The sequence below is a fragment of the Lissotriton helveticus genome, chromosome 5_2, assembly GCF_964261635.1.
Source record: "Lissotriton helveticus chromosome 5_2, aLisHel1.1, whole genome shotgun sequence".
NCBI classification, from domain to species: domain Eukaryota; kingdom Metazoa; phylum Chordata; class Amphibia; order Caudata; family Salamandridae; genus Lissotriton; species Lissotriton helveticus.
The window spans coordinates 12469750-12491039 of NC_136066.1; the positions used below are offsets into that span (position 1 = coordinate 12469750).

The 21290-nt window shown below is 48.6% G+C and overlaps 1 protein-coding gene across 1 annotated transcript; it reads left to right on the plus strand.

Moving 5' to 3' along the window:
- Window positions 1–9530: 9530 nt before the first annotated feature.
- On the plus strand, window positions 9531–11535 carry LOC144761121 (uncharacterized). The gene is made up of 2 exons (XM_078646579.1): window positions 9531–10104; window positions 10380–11535. Exons 1-2 carry the CDS (start codon window positions 9684–9686, stop codon window positions 11363–11365), a joined length of 1407 nt encoding a protein of 468 aa, XP_078502705.1. The 5' UTR covers window positions 9531–9683; the 3' UTR covers window positions 11366–11535.
- Window positions 11536–21290: the final 9755 nt, after the last annotated feature.

Consider the following 21290-nt stretch of genomic DNA (forward strand, 5'->3'; position numbering starts at 1 on the left):
TAACTCTCGATTCAGCTCTCTCTAGGGGATGGCGTGCTGGTAGCGCAGTCATCAGAATATTGACGCGGCGACCTGAGCTTGAGAGTCTTGAGGAAGTCTTCAACCTGTTGTGGATTGACACAGATGATCGTTTTGCCTTGATGGGTTAGTCGCAAGCTTGTCGTGTGCATATGGGCATATTCAATTTGAGCTTTACGCATTTTTTCTCTGACTTGCAAGAATTTATGGCACACCTCTTGAATCGCATCAGTGAAGTCTGGGTATATGGTAAACTCATTGCCCTCGAAGTGCAGCGATTTTTGCTCTCGAGCCTTTTTAAGTGCGAAATCACGATCTCTATAGTTAAGGGGGGTTGCCTGGAGGGGTACGGGGACCCAAGGAGCGATGCCCTCATTCCACAATCAGTTGCGATGAGAAGATTCCGCACCGAAGGTGTCTGACAGGAGGCGTTCTATAAAGTCTTCCATGTGGCCTGTATTTGTGCTCTCCAGTATGCCCACCACTCGAATATTATTGCAACGGCTGCTGGCCTCAGGGTCCTCATTCTTGGCTGCGATGACCTTCAGCAGCTTATCCATTTGTTTCACCTGGAGCTGCATCTGGGATTGAGTGTCCTCGGTGTCCGAAATATGCCGCTCAGCCTCTTTAAGTTGTTGATCATGTTTTCTACTTTCTGCACAAGAAAATCGAGGCGGTTGTTGATTGTATCCATCTTCCCAGAGAGATCAGTGAGGCTCTGTTGCATGGCCAATAGCAGAGTTTTGACTTCATCCTCAAGGGCCGTAAATGGCCCCAGCGACTGTTCAGGGCCCAGTTGACTAGCGTCATCTGAAGTGGACTGCATGGCCACTTTTTTGGAGTCAAAGACGGGTTTGGGTTGGCGGCCATCTGGTTTCCCCACTCTTTTTGCTTCCCCCAGCAGCAGTGCCTGGCGAGTGTGAAGTGGGGCGGGGACTGTGGTTGGCACACCCAGGAAATCCCCGGAAAGCTGAGTATGTGGCCTCCGGGTCATCAGACGTAAGGTGAGCGATATAGGAGGGAAGAGAGAACACAGCCCTAATGAAGTCTGGGCAGTCAGCAGCAGCAACCTCCAATACGACCAGAGGCGGGTACAGTAACACCTCCGGGGAGCAGCGAGTTGTGAAGGATTAGGGCAGGTGGTCTCTTAAAATGTAACGAAAAGCCATTATGGCGGCAGCGCAGGCGCCTGTCAGGCATGCACCAGTGAACCTGACCAGAGGAGGGATACCAATGAAGGAGCAGCACCGCCGGGTAGAGGAGAAGTGTTTGCGCCCAAGTTTGGCGATGCGGTGGTGCCGCTGGGGATGAGGCCGGAGGTAAACTATTGCTGTGCTGCTAACAAAACAATCGGGAAAACTCCTGCAGAATCAGGCCGTGAATGACTCCAGGTGGGAGAAGCCGCCCCCAATTGCTTCAAGCAAGTCTGATGTCCCTCAGTCTGTGTGATGGCTATCCGCGGCGTATTGTGGATCTAGGAAGGGCCAGGAGTATGTGCTAGCAGTGTCCGCTGGATTGCTGGGGATAATGCCTCCAAGTGCGCGCTCAGCAGCACAATGATCGGCACTCAAAAGGGGCTCAACCAGCCAGGGCGGCAAGCAGGTGAGTGCAGCTGGCGAGGACAATCGGCTACGCACTTATACAATGCATAGCAGTGGGCAGAGTAGTGTCTCAAGAGTCTAATGTTGTATGTGCAAACATCGTGATGATCAGCACTCGGAGGGTCCCACCAGTCTGGGGCAGCAGGCAGGATAGTGTGGTGAGCAGTAGCAGGGAGCGTTGAATGGAGGCAGTATGTAGCTTTGTACATAGTTCAATATTGTGGCGACAACAAGGCAGGTAGGGAAATACAGGCTACTCACAGCCTAGCAGCCTCGGGTATCTGTACAGGATAAAGCTAATCGCCATTGAAGTGCCCGGTTATCCAGTGAAGCGTGTGCTCCAGCACGACAAAGTGTAGGACGCGCTCAGCAGTTTGCAGGCATTCTCCCGTGTGTCTCCAGGGGAGAGGCAGATAATTCCTCCCCAGCCGCCTCCAGTGACAATCTCCGAGGTCTGGTCATGGAGGTGGGTCACCGCACGCACCCCAGGACTCCCGCAGTTGAAGCGCCCAACCTGGAGAGGCGATCCGGGAGCAGCCGCAGGGGGGGGAGGGCGCAGCAGCAACCCCCACGTGGATTCCAGGGGATTATTTGGACCAGATCGAGCTCGACTGGAGATCGGGAGCAGAAGCGGGCAGCTGCGATGTCTCCCCCAGCCCGCCTGGTCGCTGACCCAGCAATAAGTGGATACGAGCAGCTGATTAAAGGTAGTGCTCTTCAGAGAAGTGCGGCCGTCCGTGAGCCCGGCTGAGGCCCAGAGCCACGTGGGATCCCCGGGGCTCGCCCGATGGCCGCAGCCGCACCGGACTCCAAGCGCACCACTCTCCACCGCTCCCAGCAGTGTTCAGTCCAGAAATAATTTGTGGAAGTCAAAGAGCCCCAATTTCCGCACTGAAGGCAGGGCTTGCACTGGGAAGGTGGCTGCAGGCATAAAAGACAGGATTGTTGGAGGAGGAGCTACGCACGAGTCTAAGAAGGCCTTGTGAGCTTTGGGCTCCCGAGACCCCAGCCGCCTCCGGATACATCCTGATCGCCATCCTGCTCCCTGAGCGGTGAAGCTGGCGGCGGAGAGGAAGCGGCGCCGGGCGCTGGGCCCTGCGCCTGATTATGCCGCGGGAATCTTGAGAGGCATCGCCGGCAAGTCTGCGGCTGAGAGCGAGAGAGCCGGGGTCTCGGGTTGTTTCCAACCCCGGCCATAGTGAAACAACAGCGGGGCCGCCGACCGGAAGTCACCGGTCTGGCCCCACGATTGGCTCGGATCGGCGTTGCCCTGCGGGTTGCCCCCCCCCCTGCTGCATCAACCACCCGGACAGCGGAGGGATACTCGTGCTTGTGCCGCAGCCGGACCTCGCGCCCAGATGTAGCGCTGCGAAACAGGGCGCTTGTCGATGCTGAACCGAGAGCAGTGTTAGTAAAGAAGAAAAGGTGCCAGGGCTCGAGTTGAACAGACCAGGGCTAGTTTATTTAGCTGGTGTGTGCCTTCTTTACATTATTTCGAGAAGGTATGCATTTGTCATTATTCATACATTTCAAAACAGATTTACTTCTTCATTCAATCTACAGAAGGTGAAAACATCCCTTTCACTGGGGATACAAATGAAAACATTTCATACATTTGAAGGCAATATGTACAAGCAAAAATAAATGAAGAAAATTTATAAACAATTAAACTTTCATTTTTTTCATAAAACAGGCATTGAATCATATGCACCAAAATTCGTTTGGGTATGTTAGTTTTATGATTACATTGCCCTATGCTATCGTGTGCCTCTTTTAAACAGCCAAATAGCCGACGCGTTTCCAAACCCGTCCTTTAATCTTTCGGGTTTTTCTTCAGGGCCGGGCTGTGTACCTGTGGTGCAAAATTAGGGACATTTAGTTTCTCCTTTTTTCCTAGATTTTTAACCTTGCTTCATATGCAGGCTAAGCCTGTGGAATTTTACCTTGTGTACCGGATTTGCTGACTGCTGTTGTTCAAAAACGGGGCATCAGATAAACTTGAATTTTCACCATTACCTAAACGTGGTTAAGGATAGGCGAATATAATGAATATGTTGAGCTCTCAGGTTTGTTTGTGCTTGTGATGTGTATGTAAAGGCTGCGCTGACACTTACTTGTTTTTGTTGTCAGATTATTCTCTATCTCAGAGTTTTCTTAAAAGTCAATGGAGCGTTCCGCGGTGATTTCGTTCTGTGCAATTAAAAATAGAAATCAATCCGGGAATCAAACAATGGCTCGAATTCAATTTGGGTCTGTGGTTTTGTGCTTACTTCTGTGTAGCGCGGCTGGCGACCCAGGCTCTTCTCGTTGTTTGGCAGTTAGGCTTCGGTTCTTAGTTCTGGGGGAGGAACCAAGCCAATATTAGTGTTTATTTAGCGGTGATACTTTGCTAGATGTACCTTCTATTTTAGTTTACGCGAGGCGTTCTTACCTTTGTCTAAGGGTCTCTTGCTGCGCTTGGGGTTCTGTGCACGAATCACGATTCTCACTCAGAGTGCTGCTATTCTGGTTTAGTTTCAACACCGGGTGGAACACGGTTTCCTGTTTATGTATGCAGCTAGGCATTGTGGGATTTGTAGTTTTGTGGACTATTCACGCGTTTTAACATCATTGTGTCTTGGATATGAAACTTAAAGGCTAGGGTACAGCGCGTTAACTCACTGCTTCTTAATAGATATGACTTCCGTGGTGGTGGGGTTCACAGGGGACTTAATAGTTAGTTCTTTGTAATTCCGACATCTCATTCAGGCCATCCATCACACAATTGAATTTTAAAATTAGATAAGCCTCTTTGTTTAGGAGCATGGCATCGATGTTTCCTCCCCTCGGAGGAACCTTCATGGCTTGTAGTATTGTCCATTTGAAGTCATTTTCATTGTGGTTCTGTTCCACAAAGTGCTGTACCATGGGCGCGGACAGCACTTTGTTCTTGATTCTGGATCTGTGTTGAGCTATTCGTTGGTTGGCTTTTTGAGTGGTTTTTCCTATATACAACTTAGGACAAGGGCACATGACTGCATATATTACATTCGGTGTTTTGCAGTTCGAGAATCCTTTATGTGTCCATTTCGTTGTCTTGAATGAGAATTCATCACCTTCAATTGTATTGGGGCAGGAAGCACACGAACCACATTTGTGGTGGCCTATTACAGGTGGTAGTTTCCACAACGTACGTAAGTCAGCTTTGACTTTACTTACTCCCAGATCGGCTCTTACGATGCGCTGTGCTATACTTCTGTTTTTCTTTAGGGCAAACAAGGGCTGCTCCATCGGGACTTCTGAGTTTTTAATCAAACGCCAATTCTTTAAGATAATGGATTTCAACTTGTTGGTGTATGGCCCAAAAGTGGTAACACATACCGGCCTTTCTAAGGGTTTAGTGTCTATGTTGGTTCTCAATAATTCTTCTCGTGGAGTGTGCCATGCCCTAGTGGTTGAGTGTTTTAGTAATTTATGGGGATAACCCCTCCGTTGTAATTGATCACTCAGTATTTGGGAATGGATCAAAAAGTCTTCCTTCCTGGAGCAATTCCGCCGGATTCTCAACATTTGTCCGTACGGCAAGTTAGATCTTAAGCTTTTCGGATGATAGCTCGCATAATGCAAAATAGTGTTCTTGTCTGTGTCTTTACGATATAAAGTGGTAGTCAGTTCATTTTCATATGGAAAAACCACTACATCTAGAAAAGTGAGCGATGTTCTGCTGAAAGTCATTGTAAATTTTATATCTGGGTGTCTGGTGTTGAGCCACTGATGGAACTGGGCCAGCGTTTCTTCTGACCCATTCCATTGGCACCAGATATCATCAATGAAACGATACCATTTGGTTATATTTTGTTGAAATGGATTATTTCGGTAGATGAAGCGCTCCTCATACAGGGCCATGAAGAGCACCGCCATTTCTGGGGCATAAGGACACCCCATGGCGGTGCCCTTCACCTGCACGTAGAACGTGTCCATAAACCGAAAGTAGTTCCTTTTGAGTGCTATTCTCGCTAGGTCAATAATAAAGTCTGTGGGGACTCTATGTGGTCTGGGTCGCGTTTCTAGAAAATACTCCATTGCTTCTAATCCCTCTTGTTGGGGGATTTGAGTGTATAGGGAGGTGACATCAAAGGATACCATCACCTCTTGGTTTCCATCAAATGCAGTCCCTTCAATTTTGTTAATGAAGTCCCTAGTGTCTTTGAGGTATGATTTTACTTCAGACAAAAAAGGTTTTAGGAACACATCCACGTATTTTGCTAGTGGTTCCAGTACCGAATCACATCCGGAGACAATTGGTCTTCCGGGTGGTTCCAATAAGCTTTTATGAATTTTTGGTAAAAAGTAGATTACCGGAATGCGCGGACTTTTTTTGTCTAGATATTGGAACTCCTTCATTCCTAATATCCCCTTGTCCCGACCCTCAGTGATTATAGTCTGAATTTCAGCCTTTATTTGTGGAGTTGGATCCTCTTTGACTTCTCTATACCACTCGGTGTTTTTAATTTGACTATTGGCTTCAGTAATGTATTTGTCTCTGTCCCAGACCACCAGGGCTCCCCCTTTGTCTGTGTCAGAGTGAATGAACCCTCTAATCTCTCCAATAAATCCACATTTGTACCTCCAACATATACCATTCCAAAGGAAATAGTAGCCTTTGAACAAATCGTTCTATCCTCCATCACACAATTAAGTAAACAAAAAATGTTCCTCAAGAGGAACATCACTAGAGACCAAGAAATGGCTTTGAACAGTTTACGCAATGACTATTCTATAGTGATAAAACCCGCAGACAAAGGGGGAGCCCTGGTGGTCTGGGACAGAGACAAATACATTACTGAAGCCAATAGTCAAATTAAAAACACCGAGTGGTATAGAGAAGTCAAAGAGGATCCAACTCCACAAATAAAGGCTGAAATTCAGACTATAATCACTGAGGGTCGGGACAAGGGGATATTAGGAATGAAGGAGTTCCAATATCTAGACAAAAAAAGTCCGCGCATTCCGGTAATCTACTTTTTACCAAAAATTCATAAAAGCTTATTGGAACCACCCGGAAGACCAATTGTCTCCGGATGTGATTCGGTACTGGAACCACTAGCAAAATACGTGGATGTGTTCCTAAAACCTTTTTTGTCTGAAGTAAAATCATACCTCAAAGACACTAGGGACTTCATTAACAAAATTGAAGGGACTGCATTTGATGGAAACCAAGAGGTGATGGTATCCTTTGATGTCACCTCCCTATACACTCAAATCCCCCAACAAGAGGGATTAGAAGCAATGGAGTATTTTCTAGAAACGCGACCCAGACCACATAGAGTCCCCACAGACTTTATTATTGACCTAGCGAGAATAGCACTCAAAAGGAACTACTTTCGGTTTATGGACACGTTCTACGTGCAGGTGAAGGGCACCGCCATGGGGTGTCCTTATGCCCCAGAAATGGCGGTGCTCTTCATGGCCCTGTATGAGGAGCGCTTCATCTACCGAAATAATCCATTTCAACAAAATATAACCAAATGGTATCGTTTCATTGATGATATCTGGTGCCAATGGAATGGGTCAGAAGAAACGCTGGCCCAGTTCCATCAGTGGCTCAACACCAGACACCCAGATATAAAATTTACAATGACTTTCAGCAGAACATCGCTCACTTTTCTAGATGTAGTGGTTTTTCCATATGAAAATGAACTGACTACCACTTTATATCGTAAAGACACAGACAAGAACACTATTTTGCATTATGCGAGCTATCATCCGAAAAGCTTAAGATCTAACTTGCCGTACGGACAAATGTTGAGAATCCGGCGGAATTGCTCCAGGAAGGAAGACTTTTTGATCCATTCCCAAATACTGAGTGATCAATTACAACGGAGGGGTTATCCCCATAAATTACTAAAACACTCAACCACTAGGGCATGGCACACTCCACGAGAAGAATTATTGAGAACCAACATAGACACTAAACCCTTAGAAAGGCCGGTATGTGTTACCACTTTTGGGCCATACACCAACAAGTTGAAATCCATTATCTTAAAGAATTGGCATTTGATTAAAAACTCAGAAGTCCCGATGGAGCAGCCCTTGTTTGCCCTAAAGAAAAACAGAAGTATAGCACAGCGCATCGTAAGAGCCGATCTGGGAGTAAGTAAAGTCAAAGCTGACTTACGTACGTTGTGGAAACTACCACCTGTAATAGGCCACCACAAATGTGGTTCGTGTGCTTCCTGCCCCAATACAATTGAAGGTGATGAATTCTCATTCAAGACAACGAAATGGACACATAAAGGATTCTCGAACTGCAAAACACCGAATGTAATATATGCAGTCATGTGCCCTTGTCCTAAGTTGTATATAGGAAAAACCACTCAAAAAGCCAACCAACGAATAGCTCAACACAGATCCAGAATCAAGAACAAAGTGCTGTCCGCGCCCATGGTACAGCACTTTGTGGAACAGAACCACAATGAAAATGACTTCAAATGGACAATACTACAAGCCATGAAGGTTCCTCCGAGGGGAGGAAACATCGATGCCATGCTCCTAAACAAAGAGGCTTATCTAATTTTAAAATTCAATTGTGTGATGGATGGCCTGAATGAGATGTCGGAATTACAAAGAACTAACTATTAAGTCCCCTGTGAACCCCACCACCACGGAAGTCATATCTATTAAGAAGCAGTGAGTTAACGCGCTGTACCCTAGCCTTTAAGTTTCATATCCAAGACACAATGATGTTAAAACGCGTGAATAGTCCACAAAACTACAAATCCCACAATGCCTAGCTGCATACATAAACAGGAAACCGTGTTCCACCCGGTGTTGAAACTAAACCAGAATAGCAGCACTCTGAGTGAGAATTGTGATTCGTGCACAGAACCCCAAGCGCAGCAAGAGACCCTTAGACAAAGGTAAGAACGCCTCGCGTAAACTAAAATAGAAGGTACATCTAGCAAAGTATCACCGCTAAATAAACACTAATATTGGCTTGGTTCCTCCCCCAGAACTAAGAACCGAAGCCTAACTGCCAAACAACGAGAAGAGCCTGGGTCGCCAGCCGCGCTACACAGAAGTAAGCACAAAACCACAGACCCAAATTGAATTCGAGCCATTGTTTGATTCCCGGATTGATTTCTATTTTTAATTGCACAGAACGAAATCACCGCGGAACGCTCCATTGACTTTTAAGAAAACTCTGAGATAGAGAATAATCTGACAACAAAAACAAGTAAGTGTCAGCGCAGCCTTTACATACACATCACAAGCACAAACAAACCTGAGAGCTCAACATATTCATTATATTCGCCTATCCTTAACCACGTTTAGGTAATGGTGAAAATTCAAGTTTATCTGATGCCCCGTTTTTGAACAACAGCAGTCAGCAAATCCGGTACACAAGGTAAAATTCCACAGGCTTAGCCTGCATATGAAGCAAGGTTAAAAATCTAGGAAAAAAGGAGAAACTAAGGGCCCGATGTAGGTAAAAGGGAATTTCCGATTCCAAAATACCGAGGCGGGCCGATTCGGTATTCTGAAATCGGAAAACGAGATGTAGGAAACAAACAGCGAAATAATAGGGAATCGGTCGGCATCGGTAATGTGAATCGGTACGTACCGAATCAGCACGGACCGAATCGGAAAGTACCGAATCGCCTACCACCGATTCGGAACTAGCCGAATCGGCTACCACCGAATCGGAATTAGCCGAATCGGCTACCACCGAATCGGAATTAGCCGAGTCGGAAAAATCAGAATCGGCAATTACCGAATCGGAGGTATGAAAACACACCCATGGCCAAAAAGCCCATAGGAATGCATTGAAGAAACCGATTCGGCTATCTCCGAATCGGATGATACCGATTCGGATTTTACCGAATCGGTAATATCCGAATCGGAGATAGCCGATTCGGTAAAAGCCGCTTCAGCCAATGAGGTGGCTCCCCCTCCCCCTCCCAAACAGGGAGTGGCAACCCTGGCAGGTGCAGCCAATTAAGAACTTTCTGGAGAGCCAGCCTGAGCTGAGCAGTCACAGTTAGCAGCAGTGGGAGTAGGAGGTAGTGAACTGTTCAGACCAAGATGGCAAACCAGAGTGAGAGCCAGAAGTCCAGCCAGAAGAGGAAGCCTAAGTTCAGCAGCACCGAGCTGCAGGTGTTGGTTGAGGAGGTGGTGAGGGTGCACCGGCAGCTATTCGGAAAGCTGTCCCTCAATGTGCCAGAAAGCACCAAGAGGAGGCTCTGGAGCGATATCGGTCAGAAGGTCAACGCTGTGGGTGTCACCCCCAGGTCCCTGGATGAGCTGAAGAAGCGCTTCTACGACATCCGCAGCCTGACCAAACGGAAGATGGCAGAGATCCAGAAGCAGGCTGGAGTCACTGGTGGTGGCAGGAACCCGGCGCCACCCCTCACCGAGCTGGAGGAACTGGTCTCCAGCACCATTGAGAGGGAGAGCGTGACCGGAATTGGGACCCTGGACAGCTCAGCCAGAGCTACAGCTACAGGTAAGAGGCATGCGCATCAGGACACACCCTACCAGACACCTCCCCATTAGACACAATGCATAGCCAAACCCCAGCACAGTACTGCAACCAACATACAAGAGACAAGCATCATGGTACATCCAGTCAGCAGTAGGTATCAAAATATGGCAGTGCAGAATCACAAGACATGAAACAGTGGAACACATTCTACGGAGATGCTAGGACATGTGGAATGCTTTAATTGTACTGACTGTAATACATCGGTACTCTATTTACAAATGCTTCTTTGTACCTAGGGGCACCATCAGGCGGACAAACACTGCCAAAGGAGGCAGCAGCACCATCTACCACTGCACTCGCAGGGCCGAGCACGAGTCAGGCTGCCGAGGAGGAGGAGGAAAACACCATAGGCCTGGATATTGAGGGAGACCTGGAAATTGACTTTGATGCACTTAACTCCCCACAAATGCAAAGCACACCCTCCTTGCAATTCTCCCCAGAGAACTCCCCGACAAGGGAGCTCTTTCCACCTACACCAGCTCCTGCCACTGTGGCTCCAGTACACCCTGTCCTGGGAGCAGGGGCTCAGGCCCCGGCCAGCACCACACCCCCACCAGTGGCACCCCAGCCCACGCAGCAGGCGGGCAGCAGCAGTACCCGGCGCCGTGCCATTCCCACCACTGCAGACCCAGCACGGGAGGCCAGTGTGTTCCGGGGCCTCGAAGGCAATATGGTGAAGATCCAAAGGCAGCAGGCGAAATCCATCATGGCATGCCAACGCCAGCTCCTGCAGCACAACCTGCAGATGGGGGAAATGGTGAAAGGATTTCAGGCCTTTGTGGCTTCCAACAAGGAGGCAGTAGCAGGTTTAGGCAGGCTAACCACTGCCATCACACAGTTATGTGGCAGAATGGAGGAGCAAGAGGTGGTGCGCAGGCGGGATGCCCGGGTGCAGAACCGCTCCTTGAGCCGCCTTGCTGCAGCAACGGCACAACTCTGTCAGCGTGGTGCCAACATGGAGTCTAGTCTCGCTCAAAATACCGCAGAGTTGACAAGGGGAATGGCCCGCATCACGACAGCAATGGAGGCCTTGATCATCTCTAACACTGCCGCAAATCCTGCCCTGGACCTGGGGGATGCTGGGGACAGCAGCAGCCGCAGCAGCCCGGCCAGCGCTGCGTCAGAGCCACGCAGGAGCACCAGGCGCTCCGCAGATGCCGCTGGTCATTCTGAAGGGGGTGAGGGACACCACAGTGGGGCTGCAAAGCGCTCAAAGAAATAGCCTAGCAAGGGCGGGTGAGGCAACCTGGACCCTAGACTTTTGTTTTCATTGACATTACACCTTTTTTTTGTTGCACATCAGTGCAGTAACTGTGTAGCAACAGTATTAAAAATTGCTTATTCAACACAACCATTCACCTGTCTGTGCATTTGTACTCACTCAGAAATAGTTTGCTGTTATCTCCTCACGTCTATATCTTCCATCACTTGGCGTACACACCCCAGCTGGCTGTGTTAGTGGCACAGCTTCGTCGTCATCATGGTCCTCGTAGTCACTCAACTCCACCTCAGTGCCCTTCTTCACCGCAAGGTTGTGTAACATTGCACAGACAGCTATGATTTTGCAACAGGTGATGGGGGTGTACTGCCTTGCACCTCCACTCTTGTGCAGGCATCTAAACCTGCTTTTCCAGATGCCGAATGTCCTTTCCACAACATTCCTGGTGCTTTTGTGGGCACGGTTATACCTCCTTTGGCTGGGTGTAGAGGGGTTGAGGTAGGGGGTGAGAATGAATGAACGGAGGGCATATGCACTGTCGCCTAGAAGGAAAAGGGGTAAAATTACTTACATGCATACATGTATTTCACTTTGCTGTTTTTGGTTATGGGGGGCTGATGATGTGTCTCACCTAGGAGGTATCCTTCTCCAAATTCCCCAGCCATCAGCCGTGCATAGATGCCGCTCTGTTGGAAAATGTAGGAGTCGTGGGTACTACCCGGAAATTTTGCTACCAGGTCTGTGATGGTGCATTTCGCATTGCAGATCACCTGTACGTTGATGGTGTGAGTGGACTTCCGATTGCGGTAGATGTATTCTGTGTCAGATGGTGGGCAAATCGGAATGTGTGTGCCGTCTATGCAGCCAATGATGTGGGGGAATCTTGCCATCTGGTAAAAGTCTGCTTTGGTCTGTACAAGTTCTGCCTGGGTTGCAGGGAAGGAAATGTAGTGGGCCATCCTCTGGATCATGGCATCAAGGAACTTGTGGAAGAACCTTGACAGGCTGCTCTGGGTCACCCCTCCTGCCACAGCGACTACACTTTGGTAGCTGCCAGACGCCAGCAGGTGTAGGCAGCATAGCACCTGCACCTGCACAGGGATTGCGTGTGCCCTTGGGGTGGGGTGCTGCAACAGGGGTTGGAGGTCCCTAATGAGGTCTGTGATGGTCTCTGAGTCCAGCCTGTACCGCTGTAGGATCTCTGCATCTGTCAGCATGACCAGGGTGATACGTTGTCTGTATACCTGCTCCTCTCTTTGCCATTCCCTCTCTCCTTGCTGCTGTAGCCGTAGCCGCCTCGCTATGACATAAAAAGCTGCCATCCTGCAAGTTGCAATGCATTTTGGGGCTGTTTTTATGGGTTGGAGTTGGTTACCACCTGATCGTAATCCATGGTAATTGCCGAGTGGATTCTACCGATTTTGAGCCAAAATCGGTGTTTCTGTGTCTCCCTACATCTCCCCATCTGTCCGAAGCGGGGATTTTCCCGATCGGTGAATCTACCGAATTGGTAGGTTCTCCGATTTGCCTTCTGTCCGATTCGGTGTCTCTACCGAATCGGTACATGCACCGAATCGGCTTATGTCCGATTCGGTGTCACTACCGAATCGGTACATGCACCGATTCGGCTTATGTCCGATTCGGTGTCACTACCGAATCGGTACATGCACCGATTCGGCTTATGTCCGATTCGGTGTCACTACCGAATCGGTACATGCACCGATTCGGCTTATGTCCGATTCGGTGTCACTACCGATTCTGTACATGCACCGATTCGGTGTTTGCATCCGATTCGGTGTGTTACCGATTCGTACTGTATCCGATTTTCGGTATGTACGTATCGCATTCTTTTACATTCGGTAATCATTCCGATTCGGTTTTCGCTCCGATTTGTACTTTTTTTTGTGCCCTACATCTCGATGCCAGTATACCGATCGGTAAGGGCCCAGATTCGGTATTTTCGGCCGTTACCGATCGGTAACGGCCTACCTACATCGGGCCCCTAATGTCCCTAATTTTGCACCACAGGTACACAGCCCGGCCCTGAAGAAAAACCCGAAAGATTAAAGGACGGGTTTGGAAACGCGTCGGCTATTTGGCTGTTTAAAAGAGGCACACGATAGCATAGGGCAATGTAATCATAAAACTAACATACCCAAACGAATTTTGGTGCATATGATTCAATGCCTGTTTTATGAAAAAAATGAAAGTTTAATTGTTTATAAATTTTCTTCATTTATTTTTGCTTGTACATATTGCCTTCAAATGTATGAAATGTTTTCATTTGTATCCCCAGTGAAAGGGATGTTTTCACCTTCTGTAGATTGAATGAAGAAGTAAATCTGTTTTGAAATGTATGAATAATGACAAATGCATACCTTCTCGAAATAATGTAAAGAAGGCACACACCAGCTAAATAAACTAGCCCTGGTCTGTTCAACTCGAGCCCTGGCACCTTTTCTTCTTTACTAACGTATCTTGTCCAGCCAGGACCCGTAGGACAAAACCCCTCTACTTATAGACGAACCGAGAGCAGTGGGCAGCCGACTGTGACGCGGAGTCCCGGGGCCATATAGCTGTGTGTGGGGCTCGGGCGCTCCCAAATTGCAAAACGGCAGACGGGGAGGAGAAGAACGGCCCTTGAACGTGGAGACCTCACTGGTTGGTGCGTGTGGGGTGCGTCAGCCTGACAGGCGGAGTGGCGGTGTCCCGGATGAGATGACTGGGGAAGCCCTCGTGGAAGAGAGTTGCTGGAGATCAGAAGACGGTGTTGTTGACAAGGCGACCTGCCTGGTGTGTTGATGGTGGTGCCATATGAGGTGATAGAGGGCTGTTAAGCGGGCGAAAATACTGACTCAGAGCCGGCTGGTTTTCTGGATCTCTAGCAGAAAACGTCGGCGGTGCAAGGTACTCGGAAGACCCCGGGAAGGCCCGGGAACTGAGGTGCTGAGCCCGCGGCGGATGCCCTGTCCGCTTGCCCGGCGTTGGCTACCCGTGGAGTGTTGGCGGTGAGTCGTCCCAAGCACTGAGGAGTTGGTGAGAAGCCCGGACCCGACCGGGCTGGGGGCAAGAAGACCTCGTGAACGGGCGAGTGGGCTCGCTGGCTCGGAGACATAAAACCCTGCGGGCAGGCATTTGGAACGTGGTGGAATCGGGGGCTGGTGCGGCAAACAGTGCGAAGAGACCTCCTGTTATGGGACGGTCGGGGTGCTTTTAAGGCGGCCGACCCGTTGTGGAACGGAAAAGTTCCGAGGGCAGATTTGTGTGGTCACAAGAGGCCGTTGGTCACAGAGTGAAGCCATCTTGTCGCCCGGGAAACTTGAGCGGGTGAGAGGACCGCTGGCCTGTGGGGGGTGGAGACAGCCAGGTGATCCGGAATATAGACCCAGCGGTGGAGAGACAGGCGGTCTCAGAGTTATCATTCGGGTTTCGGAACTCACCGCCTGGGGTCCCTTGGGGAAAAGAAGACGTCGAAACCGGGGAAGAATAGAACGCCCTGTTGGGGGAGGAATCTGGTATACTTGTGGTTCTAGACGGTGGAAGCCCTGGTGAGGGGCAGAATGGCGACTAAACCCGAAAGCGAGAGATCGCAGTCGCGGTCCACTAAAGGGTCCTGTTATGTACAAGCTAATAAACTGGACAGGTACACTTTGCCCAGAGGTTCCCCACCTGACTCAAAGAAGACACAAGACCCGGGAAGAGATTCGACTGGCCCTCAGACAGAACTTACATTGCTGAATGTGATGGCGGCCATAGATGGAGTGCAAAAATCTTTGGGACAGAAAATGGAGTCACTTGATCAAAAACTGGATACAATGGCTATAGAGGTTAACCTTATCCGTGCAGATCTCACTAAAACCAGTGAAAAGGTTAAGTCCCTTGACGTTAAAACTGCCAGCTTAACAGACAATGTGGCATCGCTGAAGCAGGAGGTGTGGGAACTCAGGGGAGCTGGCGACCTCACGAGCCGGAAGCTGGACGAATACGAGGGGAGGGCCCGGAGAAGTAACGTCTGAATTATTGGTGTTCCGGAAAAGGCAGAGGGCCCAGCCCCAGGATCTGGTCATGGAGGACCTAGTTCTCAAGCACCTTAAACCCAAGGGACTAAGTAATTTCTTCACTATAGAACTGGAGCATAGAGTCCCGGGTGGTAGGCCAAGGCCCGGGCCCCCCCTCGACCAATGATTGCGAAGGTACTTAATTACAGAGACCGAGACTCTATCCTGCAGGCCTCCAGGTTGGGAGGCCCTCTGAGATTCGAGAATATCAGTCTCTCCTTTTTCCTGGATTTCACGCAGGCGGTACAGAGGCAATGCCAGGGATTCCTGGGGGTTAAGAAAAAACTCAGGGAAAGAGGTCTGAAATGTGCCATGATGTTCCCGGCCCGACTGAGGATTGAGGTCAACGGTTGGAGATGCAACCCCAGCCGGGGTGTGAGAGACCCGGAAGAGAGGAGAAGGGAGATGAGCCAGAACAGGAGTAAAAGGCGCCGCTTCAGAGACTGCAAATGGGGATGTCATCCTGTTTTCGAGACCTGTGACCCTCTTCAGGCGCAGAAATAGGTGATACGGGGGTGAGGGGGGGTTAATGGGGGCTGCCTTCCTCCAAATTTCTACTTTTAGATTGTTAGTTAGTAAGAATATGGGGCAGGGAGTGTCTGTAGAGGGGCAGGGAGTGTCTGTAGATGGGCAGGGAGTGTCTGTAGAGGGGCAGGGAGTGTCTGTAGAGGGACAATGAGTGTCTGTAGAGGGGCAGGGAGTGTCTGTAGAGGGGCAGGGAGTGTCTGTAGAGGGGCAGGGAGTGTCTGTAGAGGGTCAGGGAGTGTCTGTAGATGGGCAGGGAGTGTCTGTAGAGGGGCAGGGAGTGTCTGTAGAGGGTCAGTGAGTGTCTGTAGAGGGGCAGTGGGTGTCTGTAGAGGGTCAGTGAGTGTCTGTAGAGGGTCAGGGAGTGTCTGTAGAGGGGCAGGGAGTGTCTGTAGAGGGGCTGGGAGTGTCTGTAGAGGGTCAGGGAGTGTCTGTAGATGGGCAGGGAGTGTCTGTAGAGGGGCAGGGAGTGTCTGTAGATGGGCAGGGAGTGTCTGTAGAGGGGCTGGGAGTGTCCATATAGGGGCAGGGAGTGTCTGTAGAGGGGCGGAGGGTGTCTGTAGAGGGTCAGGGAGTGTCTGTAGAGGGGCAGGGAGTGTCTGTAGAGGGGCAGGGAGTGTCTGTAGAGGGTCAGGGAGTGTCTGTAGAGGGGCGGGGAGTGTCTGTAGAGGGGCAGGGAGTGTCTGTAGAGGGGCATTGAGTGTTTGTAGAGGGGCAGGGAGTGTGTGTAGAGGGTCAGGGAGTGTCTGTAGAGGGGCAGGGAGTGTCTGTAGAGGGGCAGGGAGTGTGTGTAGAGGGTCAGGGGGTGTCTGTAGAGGGGCAGAGAGTGTCTACAGAAGGGGAAGAAGCATGAGAAGGCATGGGGTGTCAGGATAGAGGGAGGGGATGTCACTAGGTGGGCAGGGAGCCATTACAGGGCTGTCTCATAGGACTCTTGGCTGCTTCACGCCACAGCTATCTGTGTAAAGTCCTTTCACTTCCAGAGTGACCTCCCTTACCCCACAAACTCTGCATTATAACCCACATTGCACTCCAAACAGCACCCGCAGAGCCCCGCTGACCCTGCTGTAGAAGGTGAACCTGCCCTTAACCATCGGGGCTCCGTGATGAGATCCAAGTATGTTACTGTACCGCAAGGAAGAAGCCACAAGTTACGTGAGCATTCCGCTCTTGGAACCCGGACGCCCATGGAGCTGGCAATTACCGAGCTCTACGTTTTTTCTTCCCAGACACAGGAGAAGATTACTCCACTATTTTAATTGGTCCACAATTTTGTGGTTCCAGATTATTCACAGATCGAGGGCAGGGCACGCCTTAGCGTGTGTGCACCACCCAGGTCTTTTTGGTCCAGACGAAAACAGACAATTGCAACATGGTTGAAACATGTAGACCTGTATTTTAACCACATAGCACACGTCTCAATTTTAATACACTATACTTCTCTTAACACCAAAGCCTACTTAATTAGACATAGGTGTTACATTTGCTTTTACAGGGAGTTCAACCACTCAGGAATAAAGTCCATGAGTGAATAGTGTTGACTCCTTTTTAATATCACTCACTGTATCCTTAGCACTGTACATATAAAAAAAACAATATCCCGCTCCACTGTAGTCAGGTGTCGTAGCACACCCTGTTGGCACTCGGCCTTCAGGGTGGGACCCCGATGATGAAGCATGTCACCAACTAGGTTGGTGAGTGAGGGGTCTTCTAAAAGGATGAATGTTATCCTTTAATTGGTTGGGCTCACCATTTCCTACTGCAGAAGAATCTCTTGCAGCAGAACCCGAGGGGACACTCCTCCATTTTGTTGTTTGAACCTGCCCTTAAAACAGTGTCACCGGGTCTGGCTCCTCTTGACATGGGTAAAGCCTCGCCCACGTGCCTCAGATCTTCCTACCTCCAATAAGGGTCTTCTGCTTGTATCTGCCCCTCATCGGGGGTCTTTGCTCGTATGACACAATCACTCCAGCACTCAAGAGACGTCCACTGGGTCCCACTCCCCTCACGCATCACCATTGAGACCCGGTGCCACCCTTACACAGCTGTCAATACCAGCGGCGACCCACCACACCTGGCTGCAAAGATAAACACCTGCAGAGGGAAACACACAACATGCAACCGTAGCATCACCAGGCCGGCAGTGAGGGCAAGAAGGAAAAGATCCAACCTTCTCCAGAACCTCCCTCAGAGTATCAAATCCAGCAGGACTCCCCCCCCCCTTTCTCCACTTCCGGTGCCATGGCAGGGAGTACAAGAAGGAAGAGATACAAACCTTCTCCAGAACCTCCCTCAGAGTATCAAATCCACAGGACCCACCCTTCCTCCACTTCCGGTGCCAGGCCGGCGGTGTTGGGCCCTTGCTTATCTCTAGGAAGTGGGTGCGAGCAGTTAAATCTTACTCCAGGAGTGAGAGGTTGATCCAAACTCAGATAGTATGGCACAGTAGTGTAGTTCCTGTATCCCTGAAAGGCTCTGCGCATTGGAATAATACACACTATAGAATTGACATAGGACTGAGGTCAGTATGTCTCTATCGAGTATATTAAACTTAATTGTGTGTGCCAGCTAACTCAGAGGTCACTAGAAACTTCTCGAATAAACAAGAAGGTATTAGTCTCTGACAACCGCATAAACCTGACAACTTTGTTTCCCTTAGAGTCGGAACAATATCTTCAGAGTCGTGGATACAATAGATTACAGTTTCACTCAGTCAATCGTGCATGTTTCGTTTCTACAGAGTAGCACAGAAATAGTGAGATGGGCGTTTCATTAAAAGGGTTTATTGAACAGTCTTATTTTTCATGCAAGAGATATGAACTGCTACAATCGTAAGACAGAATGCGAAATAGAAGATGTACAGCGTTAGCAGTAATATAAAATAATATTGTAATAGCATGGTTTTGTGGCTATCACATATTCATTAAAATGCATACATAAATAACATAGGCTAAAATACGCAACCAGTGCTTCTGAAATAATTCTACCCCAGTGTACCTAACCTAGGTCTAGTACGAGGGAAGAAGTAAGTATTGTCTTTTAGTTATAGTTTAGTTTTGCCGAGAATTGCCAAAGGTTTCTCTGGGTTCTAATCAGCTCCATACCTTAGAATGACAGAGGTTGGTATCTCTTTTCCGGGTCTCGATCTCTAACACCCCGCAAGGGGAGTCAGAAACACTGGAGCTGAATTCTTGGCAGGAGAAGGATAGCTTCTGGTCAGTGCGTCAGCTGGAGAGTTGCATTCCTTCGGCACTTGCTGTAGCGAGCTGCGTCGTGCAAGTATGTAATCGAACTGCAGCAAACCACACCGTGCTTTGCCACAGCAAGTGAAGGTATATTTATACCTTGGAGGTGTTTAGGAATGCCAGTATTGACATAAAGTCGGGCATATGAACGTCATGAATGAACCCCTAAGGAATAGATATTCATGCATAATAAATGAGTTCTTGGAGAAATCAATATCCAGGCAAGGGGAAGTCCCTACAGCTTAAGAGTCTGGTTTTCCAAGAAATCGCTGTGACGTAGATGAATGGATAGAAGTAGCCATGCCTGTATTTAGGTAGCATGGGCTATGCCTAAATAAGGGCTGAATTTCTATGCCTATATAAGGGCAATGTGGATTGTACCTTCATAAGGTCATGAATCGGAAAAATTCATTCGAAATCTAAATCGATACACAACAGCAGAGTAAGTGACACTCAATAAATTTGATGTCCAGTAAGTGATTCATCTTTGAAAAAATAACTTTATTAGATAAATAAATCAATTGGAATCCTTATCATCCTGTGTTTGTGCTCTCGGCGCCTCTCGGATGTAAGGTTTGCCCCCGTAGCAGCTTGGTATTGACCTATTTATTGCATTACTCACTGTCTACCACCGGTCTGTGATTATGACAATAACTGTTTCATATCCTTATCTGATATCTTTACTGGAGCTGTATTCTTCTCTTCTCATGATGTATCACTTGTATTTATCTTTGGTTACTACACCTGTTTGGCATTCTTTTGTTATCGATGCTAGAGTATTACTTTACCTTCTTGATATTGTAAAGCACTCTGATATCCCTTGGGATCTGGTTCGCGCAATATATAAAACTTTATAAAATAAAAATAAAAATAAAAAAATATGTGCAAACAGCGCTTTACACAGACTGTATATAACTTATAATACAAAGCCAAGGAGCAATAAGGCTATTTTATTAACACCAGGCGACCGCCTAGTCTGATCAATCACTCAGCATATGTAAAGTGCGTCTACTCACCTGCCAGGGTCTCATGGCGCTGTGGGGGCACAGAGGATCAGAATAAGTGCTGAATTCACCTTCCACCTTCTAAAGACTCCCATATGAATGGTGTAAATGGTCAGTAGCAATGGTCAGAACCTTGACGTGGTGCTACTGCTCACTGGTTGTAACACAACTGGTGCTAATCTGACTTTTGTGTGCATGGAGTGCAGCTGGAGTGTCCTGGGTGGGGATCCGTTTGTCACGCTCTTCTGTAGGCACCTGGAGGCGGAGCTTTAGATGACCCCGTAGGACATCACCCGTCACACTGGTTGTAGGTAAGCATGGGCGTAAAATCCGTTCCGCTCGCGGATTTTGCGGATTTTCGGCAAATTCGCAATCCGCGAACTCTCGCGAACTTGCTGAAAATTCGTAAAATCCGTGCGAAGTGGATTTTTTGCTTGGTCGCACTTGCCAAATAGAATACTATACAATTTCGCGGGAGTAAACACTTGCGAACACGTAGATGCGGCGGGCAGCGACAATCTCGCAATTGCGAGATTGCAAAATTTGCAATTTCGCACAAGAAATCCACCAGCAGGCAGCATAAACCTTGAAAATTATGATTTTTATCAGATTAACTCCTCAGGTTGACATTTGCCTGCACTTTTTCTTTGCAAGGAGTCCATTTTGGGGGGGGGGGGGGGAAGGAAGTGTCCCACAGTCTCCAACTTCCTGTTCCTGTCCAGCAGGCTCCTCCCAGTGCTTTCTTCATGTGCTGGTCACTTTGATTTGGATCTTGACCTGGAAGGATTACTTTTTGTGGATGCTGCTGGATATTTGGATTTTTGCAACACTGAAAGCACTCAGCAGGTGCAAAAGTTCAAACTCATCATTAGTAACCATTCCCTGTAGTGCTTCCTGAGGGGCCCCTTCAGAGTTCATTTGCCTACTTGCAACTATTCTATGGCCCTGCTCTGACCCTCACAGCAGGCTAAGAGAATAGCTACAAGTATACAACAAAGGTCCTGTTAAAAAAATTACACTGCAACAGAAAGCAATTACAGACAAAACTGAAAGCACTCAGCAGGTGCAAAAGTTCAATTTTATCATTAGTAACCAT

Bases quoted from the DNA above. Each gene is read 5' to 3' on its own strand.
- LOC144761121 (XM_078646579.1), top strand. From the start codon at position 9,684: ATGGCAAACCAGAGTGAGAGCCAGAAGTCCAGCCAGAAGAGGAAGCCT. The intron at 10,105-10,379 runs GTAAGAGGCATG...CTTTGTACCTAG, and splicing joins AGCCAGAGCTACAGCTACAG to GGGCACCATCAGGCGGACAA.